Source organism: Epinephelus moara, chromosome 5 (genome assembly GCF_006386435.1).
Source record: "Epinephelus moara isolate mb chromosome 5, YSFRI_EMoa_1.0, whole genome shotgun sequence".
Lineage (NCBI taxonomy): Eukaryota > Metazoa > Chordata > Actinopteri > Perciformes > Serranidae > Epinephelus > Epinephelus moara.
The window spans coordinates 33412785-33427107 of record NC_065510.1 but is presented as its reverse complement, the minus strand read 5'-3'; the positions used below and the strand labels follow the sequence as shown (position 1 = coordinate 33427107).

The 14323-nt window shown below is 39.8% G+C and overlaps 3 protein-coding genes across 3 annotated transcripts; 2 read left to right on the top strand and 1 right to left on the bottom strand.

Annotated features, from left to right (window-relative positions):
* Nucleotides 1-1877: 1877 nt before the first annotated feature.
* On the bottom strand, nt 1878-4823 carry LOC126390319 (ecto-ADP-ribosyltransferase 5-like). The gene is made up of 3 exons (XM_050044567.1): nt 4689-4823; nt 2995-3139; nt 1878-2743 (listed from the first exon to the last, which is right to left on the bottom strand). Exons 2-3 carry the CDS (start codon nt 3130-3132, stop codon nt 1925-1927), a joined length of 957 nt encoding a protein of 318 aa, XP_049900524.1. The 5' UTR covers nt 3133-3139; nt 4689-4823; the 3' UTR covers nt 1878-1924.
* A 171-nt stretch (nt 4824-4994) lies between these two features.
* On the top strand, nt 4995-9563 carry LOC126390387 (GPI-linked NAD(P)(+)--arginine ADP-ribosyltransferase 1-like). Its single transcript, XM_050044667.1, has 3 exons — nt 4995-5128; nt 7565-7704; nt 7844-9563. The coding sequence occupies exons 2-3, from the start codon at nt 7567-7569 to the stop codon at nt 8747-8749; spliced, it is 1044 nt and encodes a 347-aa protein (XP_049900624.1). The 5' UTR covers nt 4995-5128; nt 7565-7566; the 3' UTR covers nt 8750-9563.
* A 790-nt stretch (nt 9564-10353) lies between these two features.
* LOC126390462 (NAD(P)(+)--arginine ADP-ribosyltransferase 1-like) lies at nt 10354-12070 on the top strand. Its single transcript, XM_050044781.1, has 3 exons — nt 10354-10573; nt 10837-10921; nt 10998-12070. The coding sequence occupies exons 2-3, from the start codon at nt 10856-10858 to the stop codon at nt 11772-11774; spliced, it is 843 nt and encodes a 280-aa protein (XP_049900738.1). The 5' UTR covers nt 10354-10573; nt 10837-10855; the 3' UTR covers nt 11775-12070.
* The last annotated feature ends 2253 nt before the right edge of the window (nt 12071-14323 follow it).

Genomic DNA, 14323 nt, shown 5'->3' with positions numbered 1-14323 from the left:
TCTACCTGGAGCTCGCATGTACGGAGCCTGGGTTTGGTTGAAGGTGGCAGTGCTGTTTGGGCTGAGAAAGCCATGTGTAAGTAAGGTAAAGGAGGTTATTGGGTTGGTGCAGGGAGGGGAGCAGTGAGACCTGGCATTAGGGGAGTGTCTCTGGGACGCCAGAGATCACTGTCTAGGCCTCCGGGAGTGTCGTGGGACCAACTAGACGAAACACTGGTGAAAGGAGGTTCCCACCCGATGACCCCAAAGACATGCTAGTTATCACTTCTCACTGGTTTGTATAGTTAAGCCTTGCCATATTAGCTTATCATAGGGCTTAGGTTATTCACTGAGTGTTGATCCTTTCTCTAGAGCACAAACTTCTTGTGTTTATTTGAACTAAGATCAATAAAACAGTAAAATAAATAGGAGAAAATTGACTGAAATAAATTAAATAAGAATTTAGATAAATAAATAATAAGTAGATAACTGAATATAAAGTAAGTCAAGGGGATGGGGGGTGGGGTTGAGGGCCTTATTCAGTCAACCTGACACATTGAAGGTTGTTAAAGTAGTCAAGGAAGGGCTGCCATGCCTTGTAATATTTTTTTCATAGAGCCCTGACTGTGATATCTCAGCTTTTCTAGCTTTAGGTGTGTTGTCACCTCTCTGACCCAATGGGCATGTGAAGGTGGAGCCCTGTCCTTCCACTTCAGGAGAATTAGTCGATGGGCCAGAGGGGATGCAAAAGCCATGGAGTTTGAATGGATGCTTGAAGAGGTCAAGCCTTCTGGAGCTAAACCAAACACAGCCGTTACAGGGTTTGGTGATATATTACGACTGTACCTCTGTGAAAGAGTTTCAAATATAGATGACCAAAATGGGGCAATCAAATGACAGGAGTGAAAACATGTGGTATAGTGTAGCTCAGGGTACAGTCTGGAGAGTCTGCTTCTGCAGAGTTGTATACGATGGAAGACTTTGGAGTATACCATGCTTCACACAAACTGATGTATTCTCTCAGTTTCAGATTGCCAGGTCTTCTTGGCAAGCACCCTTCAGATGGTTAAGAGAGAGGCTAGAGATATTCTGAATCATATTATACAACTTTGAAATAGCTGAGGCTGAAAAAGTCATCCATCCAACCCCTGCACGGAGCTGCTGGGAAGGAGGAAACATGCTTCCGAGTAAGGTCTCCAACTTGTAGGTATCTAAAATAATGCTTCCTTTGGATGTCATGCTTTTTAACCAAACGGTCAAAGGAAGAAAAAACACCATTATGGAAGAGGTCAGCAAAACATTTCAGGTCCTTCTGGAGAATTTATATTAACCTGATGTGCTATTTAAATAAAACTGTGGTTGTAATGTCTCACTAGTCATATCACATTTTATGAAGCCCCCAAAACTGACAAAATGTAGTCAAAGATTATTAGATAAATCAAAAAAGGAGAAGAAAACGTAAAGTAAAACGACATAAATTAAATTTTTAACTATTTTATCAATTGAATGGTGGTAAAGGGAAAAGAAACCTAATTAACAGTATCATTTTTTGCCATATTCAGATATGTTTTGACTTGTCTAATATTCTTTTATGACACTTTTCCACACCAGGGCTCCATACACATCATTTTCTATTATGATCACAGTGTAAATCATACATATTTGGTCCTTTATTTAAGCCATTGTACTTGTTAGACCACACCCAACCTAACAGAGCACTTTATTGCAACATGGCAAGTAAGTCTAAAATGTAGACCAACGCCATTTATAAATATTGCATCGTGAAGTTATGAAAACTCCATAAATGTGAGCATTGTAAGTATGCCATATGTCAGGTGAGATGAATACTTTAACCATATTTTCCTTTTTCTTAGGTTTTAAAACAGCCTACTCTGGGCCACAGTGTGAATGCCGCCATCTTTATTAAAAAATCAAACCTGGCCCTTTAAATGACAGCTCCTTCAGGGTAGTAAGTGCTGCTATGCAATGATGGGGCACTGTAAACAGCAGTTTTGTTGTGGTTGTCTAACACCTTCACAATGACAAAGGGTAGCAAAAGAGATACAATAATCATACAAGTGATGACAAAAATGAGCCAGAATCCCTCCACTGGTAATGCAGATATTGGGTGCAGCATATAACTCTCTCTATCATAAACACAGTTCAGGTTGCTCTTCAGTCTGTAGACGACTTTACACCTCTGTGTGTCCGTCTCTGTGTCTGTGACTTTGAACACCTCGTAGGGAGGAATCAGCACCTGACTGTTTAGTTTCAAGGCTGAGTAATGTGTTACATCAGCACCAAAACATGTGTGTACTTCAAAACACGAAGCATTCCTTGTAAAGTTCCCCCTATCAGATCCTAACACGAAGGTGCTGAAGCGAATCAGTTTGTCAGAGATGTTCAGATGTAGAAGGGTCTCTGTTCTGTAACTTGTGCTGAGACATGTCACCTGACTGTGCCTCAGAATCTGAATGGCTTCACTCAGGGAAAAATAAAGGGAGCGTGGCTTAAATATCTCCTCTGGTCGTTTTCCACGTCTGTCTGCAGTCTTGGCAGGTTGCAGCATAATATCTGTGTACATGTATATGGTGATGGAATGATCTTTCTCCATGTACTTGTGTGCGGGCTCTCTAGCTTTTTGCTCTGCGTTGCTCCACGCTTGACTGAAGTTTGTTCTGGCGTCCCAGGTCTGCATTATGGCTGCATCAGTCACAACTCTGACTTTGGATCTGCAGTCGTCATTCAGGTCATAGGACACATCCTGGATACAATGTTGAAATGAGGAGAAAAGTGTTGTTCAGTATTTATCCAGTAGATGGAGATATAGACTAAATGAACAGTATTAGGCCAGAACTTCTTTAGCACAACCCTTAAAAACACTAGAGTTTTAAAAACTTTAGAGTTGTTTTAATAGTGCATACTTAAAATGACAAAAGTATGACTGATAACTGGGAACTGATTTTGTTTCATGTCAAATATGAAGTGTTAAATAATACTGTAAATGTTAAATACCTCTTCAATGACATCCTGCCAGCTGAGTGTCAGATATGTGACAACAAATATCAGCAGTCCCACCAAAAGACCAAGGGATGTGACGGCACACACAAATAAAGTTTTTCTCTGACATGCTTGGCTCTCCCAGGAAGGCATAGTGCATCTGAAACGGAGGAAAGCTGTTGATTAATGCTGCACAATGGTTCCCTATGAAATGTTTTTCATATTGTCTCTCATGCCGCTACAAGGCCTGGATAATGGCAATAATATATTGAGTTGCAGAGATCAGACACTATAGGTGTGTGATGGCAAGGATAGCTGTAAACTGGTGAGTGAATTAACACTACAATGTAAGTGTATGTGGGCCTCACTTTTTGCAGACTCCACATTTTATCACTAAGAGCTCACAAATGGGAAGGACTAAATAAAATGAATGAAAATGATGAGGCACCCTGAGATGCTGGAATTTTGCAGGATTTTGACCCTCCTGTTTGCAAGAGATGAATAAAAACCTGCGTTGCCTAATAAGTACTGGAACTGAGTGCCATACTGTAGAATTAGGGCTGTAAAAACAACACGTTAATTTTGATTAATTAATCACAGAAAAATATAAGGCATTAAAAAAATTAACATTGATTTGTGACCTTTGACCCGTTGTGTCATTGAAGGCCACAGTGGCTTTGTCACATGATGGAGGCAGACGAGATGAAGCTGCTTGGCCCCATGAATGGTGCATTTACATTGAAAAACAACCCAGATGGAACTGTTGATAGGAGCACCGTTCTCTGCAGTTCCTGCAGGAATTTTCATACTATCATCAAGTCACACTCGATGAGGCGTTCAGATGCAAACTGAGTAAGTCTATCTGTGACTGACTGACTAACTTCCTTGCAAAATGGACTGCAAACCAGTTTTGGTGGTAGAGGACAGGAGAACAATTGTGTCCAAAATCCAGGAGCTTTACTGCGACACATCTGCCAAAATTCATTTGAACTGAATTTTTTTCAATACTTCAACAGCAAAAATTGATGTATGCTATTTATTCAGATGAATTAATCACAGAGCATGTAATTAATTAGGTTAATTCTTTTTTAATCGCTTGACAGCCCTTTGTAGAATATTGCATTTTATCAAAATATATCAAATAATTTAAGTTTAATTCACTCAAAGAAGTACTTCACTGCTGTACAGGTGGTCTTTTCATAAAACTGGGCTGTCTATGCAGGAGAAAGATGCAAGTACTTTTGATATTGGTGCCACATGAGCAGAGAAACAGAGGAAAAGCTCAAGAGGTAGAAAAATCTACAACTACCAGAATGCCCTGCAACACACTGGATCAATAAACACTCCCACTGGCGAGTTATGTAATGCGAGACTGGCCGTTTCCCACAGGAAACAATATGACAGCTGACTGGAAACAAACAATCTTAACTTACAGTTTAATAGATAGCTAAAATATGTTTCTGAAGACAGGTAGAAAAATAGGCAATACAGTAACAAAATCTTGATTTAGATTTAATCAGCTCTGCCTACTTTGAAAGGATTGTGACTGTCCCTGTAAAATCCATTGCTCTACTGTACACACTGTTAAATACAAACAAAGATGTGGCACAAGTTATTTGGTGCTCAACTATCTACTCTTCACTCCACTCTACAAAATGTATATTCAATTTATACATATATATTAAAAGTATGCTACTTTTTTAACTCACCACATCCTGAGCAGCACTATGTTGATGTTTTTGTCTTTTATGTGAGAAGACGAGCTGTCATTAGCCTTTTCCAGAGTAAAAAATGTCTTCTGCTTTAGACTGCGCTTTTCGTGTTTTGCAACCACATGACACACCTTTGTTTGTTTTAACCTGAGCAAGCTGCCAAACAGGATTTACCAGTGTTACCACACATGGAACCTCCCTCTGCTAGTGTAAGCAGCGAAATGACAGAGTCAGTAGGGGGCAAAGGTCACATTTACACATGCATAGATAAGATCCATATTAGCTCCACTTCCTGAAAGCAAAGGTGCAGAAGAATGTCTGTGCCGTCCTACCTGTAAATCCTGTCAGCCGGAACTTCTTTGCTGGCAAACAACAAAGCACCTGCACACTCATAAAGGAATACCATGCTGCTGATGGAAGCACTTGGCGGGGAAAAGGTAAGCCAATAACATGCAGACGTCATAAGCTGTTGGTGGAGAATATGAGGATGGTCACTGATGGATCAGTCTGTGAACAAATATTGTGTGGGCTCTGATTATGGTTTAATGCTTGTCTTGTATGTCAGGCACTAGGCTGGTACTATTTTACTTGCAGATTTAAGCATAAAAACTGAATCACTCACTGCACCTGCAAATACAATAATAATTTGAAGTCTGATGCATATTCATGCAGTTTCTCATAGAGGTGGCTAGATGGGGTCACTGAAAATTAAAACTCGTAACTGAAATTCAGGAATTCGATTATGCTGTTGAAGTATATAGGCTAGCTGCAAAAGATGTGTCAATATGAAGAGTTAAGGAATCACATACTGAAATACCTTGGTTGCTTATTTCCTGGTAATATTACTTATTATTATTTGATGATGCATAGATCCATACCAGTACAGTTTACATTCTGAGTTCCACAATAATCCTGTAGGATATTCATTGTTTTCAAATCTTTCAAATAGGTGGGTTTTCCTTGAAAAGATAAATATACAGCGTTAATTTGAAGGTAGTACATTGATTGTACAGTATGGTTAATTTATATCTTTACATACGAAAATAGATTGAATGTCACTGCCCTCATACTTCCATGTGTCCTTTATGTTGGCATAAATACAGCCAATAGATGGCGCTAGAGGGCAGGGTCAAGTTTCTGATAACAGCTAAAATGACGAAGGTGGAGGAGGTTGTAATAATGGACCATTTAACGGAGGCAGCGTTGTAGTCTGAGGTGGTCTGTGAGGTCATTATATATATTTCGACATGTGGGCGGAGAATTCTTTTCACTTTATGACAGATTAGTTCTGTTCTGCCATCATTTAAATGTCTTCACCTGCAAGTTTTAACTCGCTTGAACTGCACTACATTGCTTCCTGATCTCCAGTGGTACTGCTCCATTTCATCCATAAGCTTTCAGAAAACTTGCACAAATACGAACAAAATGAGCTCAGAGTAAGGACAGAGGGCTGTCCATCACCGTCTCCTTATGTTGAGCATAAATGAACCCTGATGCCTCGTTTCCACTTATGCATATTACTAGTGTCGGTAGATCTGTAAATATACAGATGATGCCTCTAGTGTCAAACGCAAGGAAGTGCATTTCTTTACAGATGGTTAGATACCTGAAAGAAACTACCTGTAGCCATGGGAGAGAGGCTAATTTTGTCCATTTTTCACGATCCAGTAGTTTGGAATACACACTTGGAACATTACCGGGACAAAAATAGGACCTGACAGATACATGGCATGTTTTGTGAAATATTTAATCCAAAAGACATATGAACGTCTGAACGAGTCATAATGACGATCATACTGTATATAATGTATAACCATATTTTAGCATAATAACATTACTCAGATTCCCAATGTGTTAAAACTTGCAAAACAATTTCTTTTTAATCACACAAACTCACTTGACGATCAACAGGCAACTGAATTAAAGGAAATAGCCTGTTAGCCGGTTAGCAGCCCTGTTAGCTAAACTAGCACACTGTTATACGGTCTCTCTGAAATCCACAGCAAAAGTTCAATTTTTTGAATGTACTTGAGGCAAATTCTGGACCGAAATATTGCGTAGGAGTTTCGCAGGGACATTGTAAATCACAGAGATTCCCATAGGAATGAATGGACTTCTGGTTGCCTTGTCTCTGTACACATACAGTGGATACGAGGTGTTACAGGGAAGAAGCCCTCTCAAGTTTAGGGGAGACTTGTGGGTACCCATAAAACCTATTATCATTCAGATATCTAGAGGTCAGAGTTCAAGGTATCTATCCATCCATTTCCATCTGCTTATCCGGTGGGATGTGCGCGGAACACCTCTAACGGGAGGCACCCAGGAGAGATCCTAATAAGGTGCCAGAACCACCTCAACTGAGGCCTTTCAACATAAAGGAGCAGCGGCTCTACTCCGAGCTCCCTCTGGATGTCCGAGCTCCTTACCCTTTCTCCAAGGCTGAGCCCAGCCACTGCACGGAGAAAGCTCATTTCGACCGCTTGTATCCACAATCTCATTCTTTCGATCACTACCCAGAACTCATGACCATAGGTGAGGGTTCAAGGTACTCCATTGAAAATGGCAATGCCTGTTGTTCCCTTTGCTAAAATTTAGCCTAACTTGGGAAAGTTATTTAGCTTCCTTCCAATGGATGCCTTAGGTTGTCTAGTGAGACACCGCTACCTTCGCACTAGCTTAAAAAATAAGCATGCCACACACTCTTAAAGACAATGATGTCAGCCTGCAGTTATTTTTGACGGGCGGTTGGGGGGATTGGGGCGGTCTTGGTTGTGCCACTGTATTCATGATATTGAAAGTGTTAGAAAATATACATAGTATTTTCATTGGTTTAAAGATCATTTTTAAGCAAGAGGTTTTATGTTTTCATTCAGATATGAAGTTTGGCAAAGGAGCAGTGTGTGAGCTGAAGTCACTGAGAAACTGGGCGAGCCTTTGTGTGTTGTTGGCAGTGGTGCTCCTACTGTACCATGACCCATTTCTACTACTGTGGTGGCCTCAGAAACCTGCTGAGGTGGGATAACAGATCTTTTCTTCACATGCACCAAAAACATGCACAGTTTACCCGTTACTTTTGTCAGTAACTTTACAGTAAATATTCCATACCTTCTGTAAATTTTGCTCACTGTAGCTGTTTCCTATCTTCACTGCAGAAAACTAAGACTGATGCTTCACCCCTGGACATGGCGACAGATTCCATTGATGACATGTACGACGGTTGCCGGTCTGAATCAGCCCCTGCGATCGACCTGTTTGGCGTGTTTGAGTGGCACTTCAATGGAAACTTCAGTAATGCCTGGGCTGCAGCTGAAAGCAGAGCAAAGAGACCTGTGCACGGGAACCTGAAAGAAGAGCACACTATAGTTATGTACATGTACACTGAGGTGAAAGACCTTCAACAAGATTTCAACTGTGCAGTGAAAACAGGGAGACACAATTACAGCACACACGGATTTAAATTCCACTATTTCTACTTCTACCTGACTGATGCCATTCAAATTCTGCATCGCAATCAGACATTGTGCAGAACCACCTATCACATGACGTGGAAACGGTTTGACCAGGATGTTGTCAACACAAACATGCGTTTTGGTGCTTTCACCTTGGCAGTTTCAAGCAAACAATCATTTGATCTTAATGGCAGTGTGTCTTGTTTTGAGATCTACTCATGCTTTGGTGCTGATATAACAGATTACTCTGCCACAAACCAAATAGGACAGGTGCTGATTCCTCCCTACGAGGTCTTCAAAGTTACAGACGTCCTAACAAATGACCCATGGTGCAGTGTTGTCTACAAGCTCGAGAGTACCAAAATACCAAGGGGAGATTTGAATTGTAAATTGCATGACAGGCAAATAAAAGCATATTTTGGAGCAGTTTTAAATCACTGGAACACAAGTTATGGGATCATGACTGCATGCATCGCACTGTTGATTTTAATTTCTATAGTCCTTGTTAAACGAAGGCAGAAGCGTTTCGTGGCTGAAGTGTTCATTGCTCTGCTGGTGGTGGTGATGATTTTGGTGATACTGAGAGTTAGTTTGATCAGAGATAGGTGAAGGTGGGAAACTATCTTGTGTTTGTTACCAGGAGAATTCATAAATTATATTTTTGAAAGTTTTAAGGAAATAAAATAAAAAAAATGTTCCCTTTTTTTAAAGCTCAGTTTTCAGAGGCTACTTTCTCGCCTCTAACTAGTTCAGAATACAGCAGCTACACTTCTCACTGTTTTTAATAGAAGACATCACATCATCCCAATCCTGGCTTCTTTTCAAGGGCTCCCTGTACATTTTAGGATTGATTTTATAATTATACCAACCATTTTTAAAGCATGTCTGGGTCTTGCCCCAAGCTATATGGTGGAAGTGTTGACCCCATATGATCCAGCTTGCAGCTCTACATCCTCCTTCTGGTAGTTCCAGAGTGGCGACTGAAATCTAAAGGTGAAAGTGCTTTCGCCATCAGGGCACCTTGGCTTTAGAACGACCTGCCTGAGGAGGAAAGTCTCGCAAATTCAGTGACCCTTTAAAATCACTCTTTAAAACCCATTTTTATAGACTTGCTTTGATATGATGGAGTCTTTTTATTCTCCTCATTTTTATGGTGTTCATCGCTTTTATTCTTTTTATTGTTTATTTTAGTTTTCATTGTTTATTTCTCATTGTCATCTGTCTGTGTGTTGTTTTTGCATTGTCTCTCTTGTCTAAATTTGACCTTATACTTGTCATGCTTTGGTTCAGCATTACTGTTTAGCTTTTAACTGTTGTATTGCCTTTGAAATATCTTGCTTCTGCTTTGATTTGTTTGTCAAAGCACTTTGTGGACTCTGTTCTTAAAGCTGTTGTGTGAAAACAGCTATGATTTTGATCATTAAATAATTTATTTATATTATTACTTTATTTAATATTATTATTATTATTATTATTGTTGTATTTTATTATTATACTGTGCATAATAATTGCCAAATAACTCACAAGTTCTTTTTCCTTTGATCATTGACATCAAAATTAGACATTAGACATATTTAGTTGTGACTTTATGGTACCAGTAGAGGACAGAAAAACCCAAACCTTCCTTGATTGTTGTTGTTCCAGAGTTGGCTGTCCACAGTCTAAAACTATATTTTTAATTGGAACATTTTCTATCAGGACTGGAAAGCCAAGTCAGTCACGCATTTTAAAGAAAATGTCATCAATGAACAATATCTTTTTGCTATTTTTCCAGTTTGTGAAGGACAAAAGAGGTAGTTTTGATTGAACACATCATACAGTAAACACCTAGGCTGTATCTAGCACACTTTTGTACCTCTGTATTGTACAGCGTGTGAAGTCCTTCAGTTGTCTCTTCACCATGTGTATTACCACCTACTAGTGTAGGTATATAAATAATGAATATAAAATAATCATGCTTGTGCTGACACCAAAATAGCCACATTTTCCACCTTTAAAAACATTAACTACACGCAGTGAGGTCAAGAAAACTGATACAGTAGGCTCGTCGAAATAAATACATAAAAAGAAATAAATAAAGAAAGCAATCAATAAATAAATAAGTAAAGTTATTAATCAATTAAAAATACCCTGCATGCAAAGTGATTATTTCCATGAGACTGACTTTGATGTTTGTGGCAATTTAAGATTTGCTTACAGACATACATAAATTCTTGTCTTAGGCTTTGGTTTAAGGTACAACTGTATAATTCCCAGATGCACAGATCCATATAATTCATTACAATTAAAGACGAAAGAGTTGAGCACAGTCCTCACAGGTCCCGCCCCTGATTGGAATGGCCTGCAGCTGGTGACAGACCAGCAGGAGCTCAGCTCAGCAGATAACCCACTACTCACCAAAGCAGTGCAACAACATGTAAGAACTGAACTGTGGTAAGTGAAAAAAAAAGTCTTCATTTCTTCCCCAGTGTTTGATCTTCGGTTGAAACAAATGTTAAGGATTCCACTTCAAGGCCCATTTCAATCAAATCAAAGTCTTAAATCTTTTTTTTTTTTTTTTGTTACATTTAACATTACTCAGCAAGGTTAGGTGAAGGTAGCAGATTCAAATAAGACAGCTGATGACTGAACAATGTATGCAGAAAATGACAAACAAACTGATTGACTGGTACTTTTACTGGTATTTTTGCGGGCAGGTTTCTGTGCTGGTGGAAGATGGCTGTTAGGACATTCTGGGCAGCAGTGCTGATGACATATGGAGTGTCCATGGGAATTGCAAAGGTAGTGTATCAGCTGGGTGTGTGAATACTAGCACCTGTGGGTGAGATACTTATTTTTTATTTTTGTGGTATTTCAGACCTCTGCAGAACCTGGGTTAAAAGTTCCACTGGATTTGGCTCTAAACGCTGTTGATGACATGTACACTGGTTGCAAAGACAAGATGGAGTACAGAGTGAAGAAGGAGTACCTGGACAATGAGAAAAACAAAGACAAGAATTTCACCCTGGCCTGGGGCGAAGCAGAAAAATACTACAACAAAAAATGGCATAAAAAGGGAAAGCGACCTTCCACCTCCCTGGGAAAAGAACAGATCCTGGCTATTTATGTTTATACCCTCGACAAACCAAAAGTCTATCTTGGTTTCAATGATGCAGTTCGAACCCAGAGATCTCAGTACAGGACCACATTTAGATATCACACTCTTCACTATTTCCTGACTGACGCCCTCCAAACTCTCAACGCTCGCAAACCTGAAGAGGAAAGGTGTCTCACTGGCTACCGCAGAGTCAACAGCTACTTTAGCCAAAATGTTCTCAACAAGGTAATTCGCTTTGGCTCTTTTACCTCCAGCTCAATGGGTTGGTACCCCAGCGCTGAAAGATTTGGAGACAAGTCATGCTTTGAGATTATCACATGCCTGGGGGCAGATGTGTCTCTGTACTCTAAGCTCGGGGAGGCAGAGAGAGAAGCCCTGATTCCACCTTATGAGGTCTTTAAAGTCACAAAGATTAAGAGGAGATCTGATCAGAAGAGTCTTCCATGTGAGGTGGTCTACAAAGTCAAAAGTACAGGAACAAGCCTTTCCAATTTGAATTGTGCTCTGTTCAAGCAGGCTCTTACATTTAAAATATAATATGTGATGTTAACTGAACAGCACCAGATTGGTGATTTCGCATACTTAAAATTCATTTGGATGTTACTGAAATAAAGGCATGATGTCATTTGCACTAGTCTGTTGATAGACATGTAGAAAATGCCAGCATTTTTACATTTGAATGACAAACTATAAAAGCCAGATAGTCAGATGTGAAACAGTTAAGGACACTTCTTGAGATGTCTGTAACTATTAGAATGCAGCTCTGTTCTGTTGTATCATCCATGTCATCTGGAATAACATGAATCAAATGAATGGGGGGAAAAAAAAGTAAAGTCTTGTGAACCTTTTAAAAATTGAATAAAATACCTTTGTGTTTCAGAAATTGTGCCTGTTCATCTAAACATCTTTTGCATGCATAATTATAATTCATGGAAGCATGCACTCTGCTAGTAACAACGTAAAATGACTTTAAAGGGGAACGATGGTCATTTTCAAAATTCATTCATATTAGTCCTATGGTCAAAGATAGATATACATAGGTGAACATGAACAGCTCTCTCCCAAACCCCATAACTAGTGTGTTAAATCTCAAATTTGTGATGTCATCCAGTATAAAGTCTGAAGCTGCTCCATAGATAATAGGCTTGTTCGACATGAACCGCGCATCGCCTGGAATGTGGACAAGATCAGGTGGCTGCAGCAGGAGGCGGTGACAAAAAGCTGCGGTCAAGTCGGACAGTTTCCAACAGCCTTCAGTCTGCACAGGAAGTCACAGAAACACTCACATCCTGTCAGATCTGATGTTGATTATTAAAATATGGTCAGACTCGTACATCAGTCTGTTCTCAGTCTTCAATTGTTTTAATTATGACAGAGTAGCCTATTAAAATGCTTTATCTGTAATTTATGTTCATAGTTCATCCTCCATTTGACATGAACTCTCCTGTAAATCGGCATCATATCAGTTTGACCTGTCCCCTCAACTACACAGGCCGAATAAACAGTGCTTGACTATAAGGCTCATACTTTCAGAGTAAAAAAAATACAAGGCAACAGCTTTCATTAAAGATCAGTCAGATACAGTCAGGGCTTCACATCTGCACAGATGTTATTTTAATAATCCTCACATTTCACTGACCACAAGTCTGTATGTTGCTATATATGTAATAATTAAAACAGTCCAATGTTAATACACAGTTGACTCTGTATAGTTTATGATGAATGTATTTAGTCTCTGATGATTAAACGTCACCATCAGTCACACAGCATGTCTTCTGTTCACACAATAAACCTTCGAATCAGACAAATAACATCTAAATCTCCGAAATTCAACAAAAATAAAAAGTTTATATAAAGCATCATATTACATCGGGTGAGAGCCGGATGTTTCCCATCATGCCCTGGGTCTTGCAGTTGGTGGAGAGCAACTGCAGCACCTGGCTCTAAAAACTGTGGCTGCCTCGCTCTCGTGAGATTATCGTTGCCCACTTTTGCATGACGTCAGCACGAAGTCGGACGCAAAACTAACCAGCATGCATTGTGGGGTTGATTGCTATAAATGACACTGAGAGCACCCAGAGGAATGTCCTGAGTATTAGGGTACATTTTCCATCTAAGACCTGAGAACATTACAATAGAGGCTACATAGTGTATCTGAAAGCAAAATCAGCATCAAACAAGTTGTCATTTTATGATTGTTTCCTGATTGTGTTGACTTTTGTGAACCCAGAATTCGACAGCACCAAATCCATAATCACTTCAATCACTTTGCAATGAAGATCAAACTTTTTTTTATTAGTGCAAGACAAAAGACAGAACATTGATATATAAAACGGATGCAGTGTGTATTGTATGACATGCAAACTTGCAAACATCAATTGGAAAGATGTCTGACTGCACAGATACTTTAGCCAAGTTGTTCTCAACAGAGATTCTTACCTCCAGCTTAATGCATTAACACCACAGCACTGAACTGTCATGTGGTCTGACGTAGACGCCTAGCTGCTTGGAGAGATGTGGGGATTAGCCCTTATGTTCACTGGTGTAGTGGAGGGTATATGCAGGTATACAGGGTATACCCACCTCTCTCTCTGGCCATGTACAGTATACCCACCTATCAGCCGAAAAACTATTTCAATGTAGTGGAGTGTGCCCACTTCCTCCTATACCTAGTAGTACACCCATCTCGTCAACTACCACTGCACAACTGCTTATGTTCCCTTTTATGGTCATGCTTGTCTTGCAAAACTGTCTCTTCCTTTTTATATGACACTTATACGTTGTCTTACTGTATCTCACACACCCAATGTTTAACTTCCTTAAATGCTTACTATAAGAGTATCCTTCCTTGTCAGTCCGTGAAGACAGCAGAGACAGACTGCTGTATGCTGTCACATCGAAGAGTGTTTCTGACTCCACAAGTTGCCAGCAGAGATTATCTAACAACAGTGTCTTCAGATTTCTACTTTGGTGGAAGATGGCAATGATGGCAGTCTGGGCAGCAGTGCTGATCACCTATGGATTCTCCACAGGAATGGCGATGGTAGGGTTTGTGCTAGATGATGACTTGCTTAAGTGTAACTGCT

Excerpts from the sequence above, each read along its gene's own strand:
- LOC126390319 (XM_050044567.1), bottom strand. The coding sequence starts at position 3,132 with ATGCCTTCCTGGGAGAGCCAAGCATGTCAGAGAAAAACTTTATTTGTG. Across the intron at positions 2,744-2,994 it reads GGCAGGATGTCATTGAAGAG|GATGTGTCCTATGACCTGAA; the intron begins GTATTTAACATT and ends CATTGTATCCAG.
- LOC126390387 (XM_050044667.1), top strand. The coding sequence starts at position 7,567 with ATGAAGTTTGGCAAAGGAGCAGTGTGTGAGCTGAAGTCACTGAGAAAC. Across the intron at positions 7,705-7,843 it reads GGCCTCAGAAACCTGCTGAG|AAAACTAAGACTGATGCTTC; the intron begins GTGGGATAACAG and ends TCTTCACTGCAG.
- LOC126390462 (XM_050044781.1), top strand. The coding sequence starts at position 10,856 with ATGGCTGTTAGGACATTCTGGGCAGCAGTGCTGATGACATATGGAGTG. Across the intron at positions 10,922-10,997 it reads TGTCCATGGGAATTGCAAAG|ACCTCTGCAGAACCTGGGTT; the intron begins GTAGTGTATCAG and ends GTGGTATTTCAG.